This window comes from Zosterops lateralis, assembly GCF_965231275.1.
Source record: "Zosterops lateralis genome assembly, chromosome: 9".
Taxonomy (NCBI): domain Eukaryota; kingdom Metazoa; phylum Chordata; class Aves; order Passeriformes; family Zosteropidae; genus Zosterops; species Zosterops lateralis.
Genome location: NC_139769.1, coordinates 9,860,768 through 9,876,125, shown reverse-complemented (window position 1 = coordinate 9,876,125; position 15,358 = coordinate 9,860,768). Strand labels below are relative to the sequence as shown.

General features: G+C 39.7%; 1 protein-coding gene across 1 annotated transcript in view; it reads right to left on the bottom strand.

The window, feature by feature from the left end:
• Positions 1 to 15,358, bottom strand: part of EIF2B3 (eukaryotic translation initiation factor 2B subunit gamma) — a 99,702-nt gene that overhangs the window by 27,348 nt on the left and 56,996 nt on the right. Inside the window, exons 6-7 of the mRNA XM_083867324.1 lie at positions 2,808 to 2,938; positions 1,951 to 2,144 (exon numbers count right to left, since the gene is read on the bottom strand). Coding sequence (XP_083723450.1) covers positions 1,951 to 2,144; positions 2,808 to 2,938 — 325 coding nt within the window. The remainder of the gene's footprint in view (positions 1 to 1,950; positions 2,145 to 2,807; positions 2,939 to 15,358) is intronic.

Genomic DNA, 15,358 nt, shown 5'->3' with positions numbered 1-15,358 from the left:
TGGGTCAAGGGAAGGTTTAAGATGTGTTTGGATTTAATTCATCTTACAAAGAAACTATTTCCTGCTATTGAAGATAACTCCCTCCTGAACCCACCTGCCCACACACAGGCTGCAGGCATCCAGAAACCCAGCTGGAAGTGAAATGATGTGAGCAAAGTGTTTCCTCACCAGAAGGGCAATGGGTTAGGATGCCATTCCTTCCCACAGCTACTGGACTGGACTGCTACTGCTGCATGAGTCTGTCCTTTGGAACTTCAAAGTTATAGGTCCCGACTTTGCAGCAAGGGGATCAGAATCTGGTCTGTGAAGGCCAAGATAAGAGCAAACTAAACACCCCAAATCTTCCTTAGAGACCAACAAAATAGGTAACCTCATCCCCCCACCCCCAATTAAATGTGCATCTTTTATGAGGATTAGCAAGAGTAACAAAATGCAATAGCACTGAAAAAAGGAACTACTTTCTTACAACTCCTCATTAAGCTCAATTTTATGTTTTACCTCCACATAGTTTCCTTAGAAATTTTACCATCCTGAAAAAGTTCAAAACTCAAAGAAAATCCTTTCCAACGTTGAAGGCCCCAATGTGACTTCAAAACACTAATTCTTTGTACCACCCAGGAGCAAACATATTTCCTGAACTAACCAAAATGTAGAATATTTAGCTTAAAAAAAACCCAACCAAAAACAAAAAACCAACACAAAAAAACCCACATGGAGTCTGACTGGCTTAACTCAATAACTTTTTACTGAAGTGGCTGCTGCCAAATGTACATGCACACTTCCCTTAGCAAGTGGTATTCTCCCTTAACCCTTTGGGCACACTTATTCCTGCTATTTTTGGGGAAGTTTTCTCTTTCTGACAGTAGTGCTGCCTCTTTTCCTCATCTCCCTAAGCACAAAGCAAATCACTTTATTTCTGTGTTCCTCTGCAAGCATCAAGGAGAAGGCTCCAGTGTGTAAACTCATGCTACCATTCTGCAAGTTTGGTTTGCATGGATTAATCCTTTAATGTCGTCAAAAAGAAATCAACTCAAGTCTGAGACCAAAAGCATGGCAGTGACCACTTCCAGAATCCCCAATACAACTTTATCACCCCTCCAGCCCCACTCTAGAAATCTTGAGTCTTTCCATACTGCATTCCTTACTGGTCCTTCAAAGCTAGAAGAAACTGTCCATTCCTGATAGCAATTGAAGTTCATCACTAGCAGAGCAAAGTACAGAGAACTTGTACATTGCATCAGCTGGTGCAGTAAAAAAAAAATCCAAATCCCTGCCCCAAAAACATATTAAGAGCTTTTAATCAGCAACTTGTTAGGTAGTACAGGATTTCCCTAATTCTCATCTGTGATTTTTTTATTTTATGAATTCTCAGTAGTGTGAAACTGAAAGCTGCAACAGATGCTGCATCAGATCAAGAGTTCACCTCTGTGTTTACCTGGAGTACCACACTAGAATATCTGTTCATAAAAGAATTCTTTTATAATGGAAATCATTAGGCAATTTAAATGAAAGGGTAATTTAAGCTTTTCTTCAAGTTGTTAATAATCTTTGTTATTATCACAAACGAACATCTGCTAAGAAGAGTCCAGTCAAAACTGAACTTACTTTTAAGACATGGAGGACATTGATTAAATGAACTATCAAAGCTACTTCCATTATTATTTTCTGCACTTTGTGGCTCTTTGGCTGCAGGTCTTGCTGCTCCAAAAAAAACCACAGGAGTGTGTAGGGAGAGGGTTTTCTCAGCTAAATCAAATCTAAAGTAAACTAGTGACAGAAGTGTTTCCTGGCTTCACATCAGCAAGCAGTAGGGTGATGTGCCTGGATAACATGGCACTGGTTCAATTCCCACATACTCCTCAGCTGTATCACAGGGAGTCATTCCTGCAGGGTGAAATGTTCTGTAAGCTACTGCTGTATTCCCAGGTGGCATTTCTGTATTTTCCTCACCTGTCTGTTGGCTTCAATGTACAGCCCAAGAGTATTGACTCGGAAGCACAGCCCTTCCTTCATGATATGGACGTAGCAGCGCACTTTTCCTTCATGGAGAGTTTCATTCATATCTCCTCTGTGATCATTCCAACAAGAGTTATCTGGAGCAGGTTTCAGCAAGCTATTATCTTCCTTTATGAAACTATAAATGTCTGGGGAACACACACATGCATGAAGTTAGACAGGATTTAATGAAATACTTTCTGAAGAGGAATACTATTAAAATACTGTTGGTGAAGGGAAATCTTTGCCTCACCTCATCTCCATGGCTAGATACTCAGCAATCATTAACAGATTTTATCACATGGAGTGAGTAAGTGCTTATTTTTATTCTGCAGGTGTGAATTAAGGAATCAGGACAGATGCAATGTTTTGCCTAAGGTCACACAAGGAAACAGAAGAAATGCTAAAAATAAATTCCAGGATCTGAGATCCTGTCCAGTTCCCAGTACAGGGTGGCTAAGGCTTAGTCTGTTATTCAACCCATTTGAGGAACTCCCTCCTAAAATAACATTTTCAAAAATGAATCTAACTTTTTTCCAGGAAATAAAAAAAATACAGAGCACCTAGCTGATTTGCTTATGGTTTATACCAAAATAAGGGAGGACAAAAAATTTAGTACACAATACTGTTTGAAAATGAAATTTACTAGAATCTTTGCTAGGGAAAAAAGGCTTCCTCTGCTGAGGGAAAAAAAAAAAAGCTGAATCTGTAAAATAGTGTTTCAGGCTAGTTCTGTACTCTACTCCATCACTCAGCTGTAGCATATGGGCTTTAAAACTTCCATAAACCCAAATCTTTGATATTGTTCTGACCTAGGGATGCTTGCTCTTTTTTCTTTTGGTCCTCTTCTTTGTTGTCTAGTCCTTGCTGCAATGATGCAGGAGAAGAAAACTGTTTCCTAACCAGATGTGGAATCAGTTCACTCCGGAGAGATGTGATTGTCCTGGAGAAAGAGACACATGAAGTCTGTGAATGCTAAAACTTATATCTTCATTTTCTTTGCATAGCATCATCAGACATTTTGCACACTCCATGAGAATGAATCAAAATGGCATGACATTAAAACAATGTCCACTAGTCACCTGCTTCCTTCTGCATTAAAATAAAGAAATATTAAAAATGCAGAAAAAGCTTCATTTTCAGAACTATATCCCCTATATTTTAACTGAGATTACTATAATTTAATATGTCATCGTACTACAGTTCATACTTGTGTGCTGATTGAAGGCAGAAAGTACCAATACTGTAATAACAAAAACTGAAGTCCTTTTATGTGGCTTAAAAAATGGCAGCAATTGACAGGAAAAGATAGAATAAAGTGCTCACAGAGGAAAAACCAAAGCAGCTCCTTTTTTTGTGATAAAAATATGGAAATGCTCAAGGATATAAGAAATATCAGATCTTTAAATTAAAATTTTCATGACGCAAACATTAATGATATTCCTGTTCAAATGACACATCCAGAACATTTTAAAGACTCAGTCCTTTACCCAAGAGAAATTAGGACATTTCAGTTTAGGTCCCAAAACTTTCATGCTCTTTAGATGCTCCAGTACAAAATGTAATAGTGAACAGAAAGCTTCCAGAGAGTTCAGCTGGCATTGCACCCATCTTTCCCTTATACAGATTTCAACTTGTATTATACCCATTCTGATACCCCAACACTAGGAGGTGGGGAAATCACAAGGGGTTTTATCCCAAGTCATTTATGCCTCAAACAAGGATCCCAATCACTAGATTATCTCTACTCTTGCACTGACTTATACATTGCAATGAGTCAACAAAAAACTCTCCCAAAAGACAAATATCAATGTAGAAAGTCTAATGTACAATAGGATTATAACCCTGCTAATTTAATTTTGACTATGAGAAGAAAATTTTATTTTTCAATAAAGTATTTGGGAAAAAAACCCCAAATCAACAGTTTTTACAGTTGGAGTGCAGTCTTAAAAGAGCTTTATTGTTGTTGTTTCATTATTTTAACAGTCTCCATTTAGTTACTGAATTGTGGATTATTTAAAGCAGTACTTGGGAAAATCATGCGGAAAATGAACTCAAACTTGGCATGTGTAAGAGGAAGTGCTAAACTTCAGAGGAAGGATTGGGAGAACTAACACAGTGAGTTTGGCTAGAGGAACTCGACAAATAATAACCCACAGAGAAAGAGGAGTTGTTTAGAATGGAAGACAGCAAAACTAGGAACTAACTAATAGATTAAATTACAAAAGGCAAGTACTAGAATGAGTACAGTGAAAGTTATTTTGGTTGGCAAAATCTCTAGCAAAGGGGGATCTTACACAGCTCAAAATATAAAACCAGCTCAAGGCCCACCCAGGCCTCTGTTCAGGTCAATGACAGTGAAGCAGACCTAAGGACCAAAACAGTCTTTCCTGTCTCTAGCTTTTAAAGGAAGCTTCAGATGTGACTGTCAGTTCAGCCCTATGAACAAATACAGTGTGTTTCATTTTCTGGTCAAACTTTTTCTCCAGTCCTCAGTGTAGGTTGTGCCACATCCTCTGTCCTGCAGCCCACCTCTGAGGTTTTGCTTTTATGTTTTATTACAGACAAGGAAAAGCTCTAGTCTTTTAGTCTCTCCTCCTGCTTGAAAATAAGATTATAATCACCTTCAGATAGCTGTATTTCAGGAACTAACGAAGCAAAACACTTCATTCTTTAATCACCGAATTTCTGCCTGCTAACCACTTACAGGCGCGCTCCGCCGCGGCCGCGCCGGCCCCGCGCTCCCACACACGTGTGGCTGTGCAGATGGGCAGTTTACTAGCTCACAATGTTTGCCTGCAGCTGTGCCATTCAGCAATGATTTCCTGCTTGGGTTTTATACTTCATCCAAAACCGACAATCCTCTGTTTCCCTCAGAGGCTGGCTATGGCATTTATAAGATATATTACCTATAAAATACCCAAGTATTTGGCAGTCTTAAATAGTCTGATGCAGAGAACAACACAACACGGTAGGAAATGAAAGCAGTGGAAAGGGGAAAAGACAAAGTTTTGCAGTTTTGCCTGGTTTTTGATGGTTTAATCTTTCTTGGCCAAACTCCTGAAGCTTTCCTGCAATTCTCTGAAGTGCTAGCCACATTCCTTTGCCAAAGGTGGAGCAAATCTCTGGGTCATCCATAAGATGTGGCTCAGAAACACATCCTTCTTACTGGAAAAGGAAAACCAGGAAGGTTTGCCTCTGCTTGCTGTTGAAGCAATTTATATGCAACATTAAAGGAATTTGCGTTTGGAAAGTAGTAAAAATACACAGTAAGGCCCTCTGTGAGAAAGATCTGGGAATTTTTTGCAACAGATCTTGCAAATTTAGATATACGAAGTGATAGTGTGAGATTATTATCTGACTGTCAACAGCAGGAGAAACCAAACGTCTAGCTGGAACTAGGAAAGGAATTTATATCAAAGGAGATGCAGAGGGACAGAAGACCCTTCATCAAGAAAAAGTAGCAGGAGTTTGGAAGAACCAGTTGGCCTGTAACCTAGTTACAGAAGAAGACAAATCAAAAAGGTTTCTGGTCCAGTGTATTTAAAATCCTTATAATCAAATCCCAAACTTCACATGCCTATATTAAGAAGAAATAAACATAAGACTGTATAAGCTGAAGAAACCATCTTTTTTTATTCTCTTCAAGTTTTAAAACTTGGAGCCTTCAGGTTTCTAAAGCTCGTTGTTTTCGTTAGCACCAAGAAGTGAAAATGAAATATGTACTGAGATCCACAGAAGGAAAAATCTGCTACAACCAGGAGAAAGAAAGTAAAGGGTGAGCGGAAGGAGAGGAGGGCACACAGAATTTTGGCAGAAATCCAATTCTAAGCCAACGTGGAGTAAGCATGCTCTTGACACCTCAGAGCAAACTTCAGACGGTAGAAAGCATAAACATGAACCTGCCTTTGAGAAACATTTGCCAAAATAAATATGTTTTCACAAAATCTAGCCCAAGTGACAGGCCCTTTTTCATGACTTTTCATTCCCTAAACTTTGATTTTTGAACTTCTATCTGTCTGTTTTCACCTCAACAGAAAGTAGCAGGTTTTCAATGAAACCACCAAAGATGGAGAGTGGTGTTAGATGTCTGCCTGTAAATGAAGAGAAGGGGACACACTAATCCCTGAAGCATCTTATGTGGCTCCAGTATCATGAGAAGAGGAGTTGGCAGCAATTTTGAAAGGGTTTGATACCGATCACATTTTAATCATGCAAAAAGAAGCATCTCTGGCATGGAATCTGCCATTCACGCAGCAGGTCACAACTACAGGAGATGTTGGCAAGAGATGTTGCATAAGTGGGGGAAATGAAGACAACTGGGCAATTGAAATTCATGGTGCAAGTGCAAGGAAAAAAACTGGGAATTCAAGTGAAGATGAAATATTTTAAAATCAAAAGAACCTCCTGGAAAATTCAGTATGAAATGTACCTAAGAGCTTAGAACACACATCAGTTACTTGCAGCCAGGTATGCAGATTGCAGATTCAGGCAATATAAACCTAGAATATTCAAGGTTAATTTTATTTAAAACCTAAAACATTAAGGTGCAAAAATCACTAATTGGTCAGACAACCATTATTTTACCAAGTACTGTTATTACCAGTAAGATATAATTACACCCTTAGAATTCCTTTATCCCTGGTCCCTGTGCACTCTATGTATACCCCGTGTTTCTGGGATTTTTTGCATCTCAGTAAAGTCACAGATAAGGTTCATGCTAAATTAAAAAGTTTTACTCATGAAAGAACATTGGGTAAAAACATCCTAGGTCAATAAGTTTAATATTTAAACACAGCTATGCAGAGGTTTTCAGAGACTTTCAACCATAAATAAACTTAAAACAGTCTACAACATGGCAGAATTAAGTTTGTATCTACGTATGTTATATTACATTATGTTACATTATGGCCCACAGAGGGCCAACTTTTACTTGTTGCTGAAATGCAACTGCCTCTGGGATGAAGCTTATTGAAACTTCAGCAAGAAATTAAGAACAATGTAGCCAACTGAAACACAAGAAGAGTTTTTGAGGAAAAAAATTAATACTGTCTCCTTAAAAAAAGACGAAAAAGGATTTCACAATTATGCTTTAATGGGGCGTGATTTCTGCTCTTAGATACATGTATTGCTGGAGACTCTGTCATAGGACACAGAAAATAATGGTTCTGACCAATGATGGTAAGGAAAGGAAGCTCATAAAATATTTTACAATAATACAAGAGTCTATTTGAATCTAAGTTTAGGCAACTTTGCACAAGTCTAGGTAACTATAGGTGCTGTTTGGCTTGATTCACAGCAGGAATAGGAGCATCCACAGCTTGTGCTTCCTGCAGCTAATTCTCACCAGCTTCAGACACCCTAAACACAACTGTCAGTTCCATTTACCGGCTGTCATTCATTTTCATTTTCCATGTTTAATGTTAAACACCATAAAATAGTATTAATGAGTATTAGCATTCTAATATCCTCCCTGTTTTATTAATCTGTGATGAAGCATGAAATCTACTGTTGCTGTCAGCACCCACCTGTGAAATCTGCTGTTACTCTCCAGGGGTATTTGCAGGGGGCTTCCCTTGCTATCATTGTCAGCACAATCAGCTACATCTACAGTTGCAGATAGTGTTTGTGATTCCCCACTACAAACAAGCAGATCATCAGCCCTTTTATACCTATTTGTGTCCTTTTTTTTTTTTTTTTTTTTTTTTTTAAACAGGCAAATGTTAGCTCTTGTACAGCTATGCAAGCATACACTGGGTTGGGTTCTGATCTTAGCTCCATGGCCTTCAATAGAGATTCTTCAGATCACATCAAAAGAACATGAGGCTGTATTTCAGACTGGTGCTCATAATTAATGTTAGAAATGTATACATAAATACAACTAAACAAATCCTAAGGCAACTTACAGTTTTGGCCAGAAAGGAGTTGCATGTTTATACAGAACAATAAAGATGTAAGAAAAAAGGGGGGAAGAAGAAGAAAAAAAAAGAGGGTGTGTTGGAAGAAAGAGAAAAGTTAATTCTGAACCCTGTAGGTACATAGTTCATGGTTCTCATAGTTTAAAGGATAAAGCCAAATAACATTTAAAAATTCCATGTAAGCTGGGAGCTCTCTTGTTGAATCTCAACGTTATTTTCTCCTGATCCTTTGATGGAGATTAAAAATTTCCATGTGAATACAAAGAAAGAAACAACAGTTACTCTGAGATTTTTTCCCTGAGCATTTAATGCTCCAAACTAGAGCAGCCAGCTACCATTCCCATCTCCTCCCCCCTCCTTCAAGAAAAAAAAGTCAACTCACTTTGAAGAAAAGACAAAACAGACAAAACAGGGTCAGGGCAAGGGGGATTAGGGAAATGATATTTATATCATGGACCAAATTAAAATGTCAATGCAAGAGGCAGGCAAACAGCCCATGCCACATATATACACCAGGCATGTTTCCTCAAGGAAACAGGAAAGAGATTTGAAAAGAGTTAATGCAGTCCTGAGTTAATACCACCTGCCTCAGACTCAACACCACTTAAAAGACAGTGTTTGGGTCCATTTCCCACAATGCTGTTTTAACAAGCACAATGGAAAAAGGAATTACAGGACTTTTCCCCTTCTTCTCACTGATTCATTACTAAAAATGCTGGAATTTCTGAGACATGCTAAGAATGTGGAGAAAGCAGAGAAGGACTACATACAAAAGGAAAAAAAAAATCAAGTGATAAATCTCTAGGGTGTGCCACATCTCTGCAGAAGGCTAGTTCTACCCTTACATCTTGAAATTATCCTTTTGCCTTTGTTTGGTGCACCCAAGACAAATTATAATAAAGGGAAACTCCAAAGTAACCAGGCAAGCCAATAAACTACCAGGCAATTAATCGTGCCTAATTCAATAACCTGCAGCACTCGTCACAGCATTAAACATCTGTTATACCTTCCTATGTCCTTTTTTCCTGTTCTAGTCTCAAAATTTGGACCACAAAAAGAGTAAATCCATGTCTCACACCCTGACACAATTTCACATTAATTAGTTGTCAGTGTCTCTTACTTTTAAAGTTAAAATTCTAAGGAAAAGATGAGGAAACTTTGAGAAATGTTCTACTTAAAGGTAATTCCACACGACTGCATTTGTACTTCATTTGTCTTTCCATACTATTTTCTAACTAAAACCTTCAAGCCTGACAGCAACATACTCCCAATGCTCACAAGAACGTGCATGACTCATTCAAAAGCCATTACACAGCAAGCCAGTAAAACTGCACAGCTTTGCTTTGCAGGCTCAAGTTTATGAATGACTTCCCAAAACTGCAGAATCACCACCAAAACCCCACATTCCGGGCGATGGAAGGAAAGCAGAAGACACGCAAGTGACAGTCACAGGCACCATAACACGGAGAGGAACCAGATCAAAGTATGAAAGGGATGGTATGGATGCAAACCACATAAAAGCTGTTCTCAAGTTCCACCAAGTCTGGATGCAGTTAAAGGAGCAGGGATCTAACTTCCACTTCTGCCAAAAAGCCCTTTGGGAAACAAGGCAGCTTTCTGAAAAATTGACCACAGAAATTAAAACTCCTCAATTACATACTCAAATCCTTTGAAAGCGTGTGCACACTCAGCTCGGGTCATCTAAGTAACCTTAACTCTGCCCACTTGCCAAACAGCCAGCAACACCCCACAGCTCCCGACTAACACAGCTTTTGCACAGGAATTCCAGCAAGTTTAGACACTTTTAGAACTTCTCTCTGACCAAAAGTCTCTGAGGCCGTCGGAGGCCACCCAGGGTGTTTGGCAGGTTGTACATGCTGCTGAGGAATGGATCTCATTCATTCCCAGACAGCATCCCATTCTTCTGAAACAAGCGCACCTGCAACAAATGTGATTCTTTGCCAGAACTCATCTTTCCCGTTTCTCTCCCACCTCCGCCTTTGCAGCCATCTGTGTCTGAGTTACCAACTTTTTTCTAAGTGCCTTTGAAATTAGGCTCCTTTTCTGAAAAAAAGAAACAGAGGCATTCTGACAATTTGCCTAAACAAACACACATATATGATGCATTTGATAAGGCTGATATATCCATAAGCCGATGAGTTACGTTAACATTAGGTGCATAATTATATATTCAGATAGATTTAAACACTTCAGACTTGTATAAAATGTGTGTCAGAAAATACAGACATGGCTGTAGCTTCACATGGGCAACCTCTTCCACCCCACTCCACTGGTATTGCATTACAGGCACTGGAGATGCCCACATGGCTTTGCTGTTTCTCCAAGCAGATACTGTGTTTGGTGGTCTGCAATCAAACAGACCTATCCTCAGGTTGACTCATTTCTCTCAGCAGTCTTGGAAATAAACTGGAAGCTCTGGTGTGTAATTCCACTTTCACTCATACAAGTACCATTTCTACACCATTCTCCCCAGTAATCACTCTACTTTAAATCCAATCCACTAAATTGATTGCTAATCCTTGCTCCATCCCTCCCTGTAGGACAACTCGTCTGTTCTTTTTACCATGGTGTTTGCAAGATGATCTTCTGTCTGTGATAAGACTAAACTCTTTCTTTGTCTTCACTTTATCCTTTCTTGAAGAACTTTAAAAGCTTTTTGGCCACTGAATCCCATCTCCTCTTTTTCACAAGACAGCTTTTATTCATAATGTTCTTTCCAGGTGGTATTAATCCATAGAAGTTTGGTGTAAAATGCTGTGTGAGCTACAGGTCATCTCTGCATCTTTGATTAAGGGGAAATATCACTCCTTCTCTCCATTCAGCTCTTGAACTTCCTCAAAACCAGTAGCTTAACTAGACAGCATTCAGCATTTACCATAGACTATTTAAAATGTTATACTCCTTTTCTGTTTTAGTTTTTGTACTTTAAGTAAAGAAATTCACAGTTGCTCCTCTTTGATTCAAGACTGTTCTAAGATTAACCCTTACCTCAGGCTGTAGGCTCCTTATCACATCCAAAATGGAACTCAAGAGTACCCTTACTGATTGAATGATGGCTCACTAACTTAAGGAAGACACTTAGCTACTCTATTCATGTATGTGTGCCCTATCACCACTAGGTAGCATTTACTGTCTCATCTAGAGGCAAGAAGTTAAAAGTCTCCCACCACAACAATTCAACACAATAATAAAGTCAGCAACAGTGTTACAGACATATTTGTGATTGTTCATGTTTCCTTTGCCTTGCTAAGGCACAATGAAATTTAACATTGAACTAACACTTAGAAAAAAAAACCTGTAAGAAAAAGTGAAATACTAGGAAGATAATAATTGTTTTCTCTCTTTACGTAAAATTCAACCTGTCAGTAAAAGGGGACTCGCCATTTCAGAAGGATGTGCCAGTGACTGAGGTGTTGTAGAAGAGAAATTTAGAAGCAAAACAGAGGCAGAAAGGAAAACATTATCTTGATATTTGTACATTCAGATCATCTGGATGGAGAATACAAGGGAATTATGTCTTCCACTGCAAGAGACATATATATGATATCAGAGCATAAGGACTGTATCCTCACAGGGCCATGCCCAGCACACTGAGATAATAACTTTACCCAAGGTGTTATCTTACATGCAAGTAGTGCTGGGTATAGAAAATGTACTCCCTCCATTGAAAAAGAATACTTAGGGTGATACTGTCCAAGTGGCAATGATTAAAGAAGAAAAAAATATAGGGGGGAAAAAAGCACACAAAGATGGGTAAACTAATTACTTCTTGGTTCTGAATTCACATCTCCTGTGAAGACAAAAGTCAACGTGACTGAAGGTTACCCAAGGAAACCGAAACTGCATCAAACAGTGGAAAAAACAGTTAACCATTTTTAATGTTTATTATCAGATCAGAGCAAGCCCAGCTGAGGCCACCAAGAGGGCCAAGAGCACATGCCACAGGAGGAGAAGCTGTGGAAGCCTCGAGAAGAGAGGGCTGTGGGGGAATCTGATTATGGTTTTCCACTACCATGAGTGAAGTGATACAGAAGACAGACAGAGTTTTTCAAGAGGTGCACAGTTAGAGAGCAAGAGGCAACACATACAAGCTGCAACAAGGGAAATTCCAGTCAGGACATAAAGAAAACAACTTTTCAGTGAGTGGTACAGTCCTGGGACAAGGCCCAGTTTCCATCCTTAGAGATTTTCAAAACTCCACTGCAAAAAAAACCCTGAACAACACGAAAGTTAGGCTTGAGCAGGAGGTTGGACTAGATCCTGCTAGTCACCCCTCCCCAGTCTAAATATTTCTATGATTCTATAATTGAATGACGTCTTTCATGCCCTCCCTAAGTTCATTTTTTTACAGAATCCAAAGGGTCTTAATATGATGCTTTAAGTCACATTAAGAGAACAAAATTAACACATTTTAACATCTACCTTAGAAAAGAGCAGCTTGGGTGCACAGAATACTCTGCTGTGACCAAGCACACTTTGGTACGTCAGGCATGAGGCCACTATGGAGTATCATGGTCCCACAAAAAGGTTTGCAGTTATTGATGAAGTTGATCAGCTCCAATTCAGCATATCCAAAGATATGTCTACTCCCAAGCAGTCTGCCAATAGGAAAAGGAATTGTATTTCTTACAGAAGGCATTTGCTGAAAATCATAATGTGTCTAAATCTTGTCTGGATCATTAGGGCTTTTCCCCCTGAGGTTTCAGGAGTAAGCTTGATTGGTACCATGGAAAGATGATAACAGTAATGATACCCTGGAGGAGGAGAATATCAACAAATTTTCACTCCTGGCATTTCTAGTAAGGAGCAGGGAAAGCTCCAACAGCTGGATATGTTTGACAAGGAAAGGAAATGGGAAAGATGAATTGCCATTTCACATTGTAATAGATGAAATGCACTAAGGAGGAACCTGGGTTGGGTTGATTGTGGGGTGTTTTTCTCCCTTTTTCTCTTCATTGTTTGAAAAGCTACAATCTATTTGCCCTGACTTCACACAGTATACTTCCTGGAGGAGCTATTTGTTTATTTATCCGTTTTAATCACAAGGAAAGTATTCATTATAAAATCTCTCTTTACAGCAAAAGAGAAACCTTCCAGCCACACGGCTGACACATGTTAACTCGCAGGTATTCACAGAGCAGGTTCTGTTTTAAGCCATCTTTCAGGCAGCCACACAAAGACCACCAAAGCTGGGTGTTCAGCTCTGCCAGACCTCCCCCAGCCAGCAGCCCTTGCCAGGAAACACAGGTGACAGCCTGAATGATAAAAAGGCATTTAGAGGGGAAAAAGAAAAAATGCACTGGTTTAGTCTGGGCAGCACCTTAATATAAACCTGCAGGGGCCTTTGTGTACAGCATAGCACACAGCCATCCAAGCAGGAGCTCCAGAGACTGTCACTCACACCTCCAGCTTCCAAAGATCTCACACTGCCCTGCCCTTTATCGAGAGAGGAGAAGGGTGGCTCTGCTGCAGCTCTTTTCATGGCCACAGATCTCCCAATACAGCACTGAGACAGCAAACCTTCCTCTCCCTTCTTGGTGCTGGCCCAGCAGAGGCTCTCTGGACACAGCAGAGGGGAGCTGAGCAGGAAAGTGTGCTCTGGGAGTGCAGCTGAAGCAGTTTGGAAAGACAGAGCACTATGACCTCACACAATTTGCTCTTATTTATTTCAGCAGTTTAAAAAAAAAAAAAAATCAACCCAAACCCCAGTGTTTAACTTTGTAAACAAATCATACTGACTTTGGCTATAAAGTTTACTGCAAATTTGCTCAGTTCAGAAAAGAGTTTCTCTACTGGCAAATTCTGGCAGGCAGCTCTCCAGCGCTGGAAGAACTGCAGAAAGCTGGTTTGTTTTCTTAGCTACAGCTCAGACTCTCACGGGTGCACCCTGAGAGGAGGGCTCCCCAGGGAAAGTGGACTTCCCTGGTGGCAGGCAAGATGTTAGCACTCAGCATTCCCAGGATAAGGCACTGTGAATTGCTAACTCAGACCTTTTGAAGTGAGCACAGTGCTGCTGTTTATCATTCTTGCCTTTTCAGTACCACACATAATCCTTCTGGCCACAGGAAGAACTGCCCACTCCCCAGGTGACTGTGTCTGGGAAACTTTTTCTACATCCAAAACTTCAGAAGGATTAGATTCTGGACAAAATGGTGATTTGCAAAACACATTACCAAACACAAAATTTTACCTGGTTTTAGGAGGAGGAGGGGTGGAGGAAAAGGGGGAAGGACACCATAAAATATGTGAAATGTCCTAATATACAAGAGGATTATGTGCGTTGTCAATTTTGTTTTCCAAAAATTTATGCCTACACAGTCTCTGGAAATGAAGTCTGAAGATCTTCCTGTGTCACAAAGGGCATGTGACACCCAGGTGGAGAACAGAGAACCCAGAACATCTGAGCAAACACAAAGGGGCATGTGCCTCCACCAAATCTGAACTGACCAACGTTCAGAGGTGGGGCAACTAGGGTACCTAAAGAAAAATTGCCCAGAATTTCCTGTTTTAAGTTTCTGTCTTCATCTGTTTGTAAACTTTGCCAAAGTGTAACTGTTTTGGCTGAAATTACCCATGCCAGGTGTTTCCCTCAAGTTGATTATTTTTTGGATAGTGTCATCAAAAAAGTCTCAGCTATTTCCAAGAACAAAATTATGGAAAAACCCCTTTGTTTTGACCACGTTAAAAATATGTCATCTGATCTGCTGAAAAGCTCTTGCACTTCCCTGTTTAGAATTTGGCACAGCACAGGGTTGTCTTTTCATCTGGGCATTACATTTGTAAACAGGAAAAGTGCCCATACTACATCAGGCTAAGTCTGAAAAAACACTGTTTGCACATGCTTGGAAGAGACTAGTTTTGGGTTTTTTTACTTCTAAAAGGTAGAAGTACTTCTACCTTGGGCATGCTCCCTTGTCTCTTTTCTGCAAGGTAATTGAAATACTCATGCACTGTTCCACAGAGAAACAGAGTATGCTCCGGGCCAAGGTTATAAATGCTGAGATGGATATTCTTTGAAGTTTAGAGCATCCCATCTCCTTCTGGTGGCTGGCCTGAAAGGTGATAAATCTGTGCTGATAACAGCTACTCCATTAGCAAGAGTCACAGTAGATTCATTGATTAATTCTAGAAGTGTCACATACATAAATATATATACACACACTTAAAGAATATCATGGTAACAGTTTGGGCACTCAAATTAAGAAAAGCTAGAAGCATGTTGCTTATACCGTTAGGACTTTGCGTGTTCACATTATGATACAACCCTTAAAAACACACCTTCACTCAATGCAAAGATGGACTATGCCTGGGGGATGAATCACCTTTGTGTAATGAGGCAGAAGAATGACTGCCTCATTTGTTAGAACATGTGTGTTAAATGTACAAGGCAGAGGGCTGCAAGAGGAGAAAAGAACTGCTAAGAT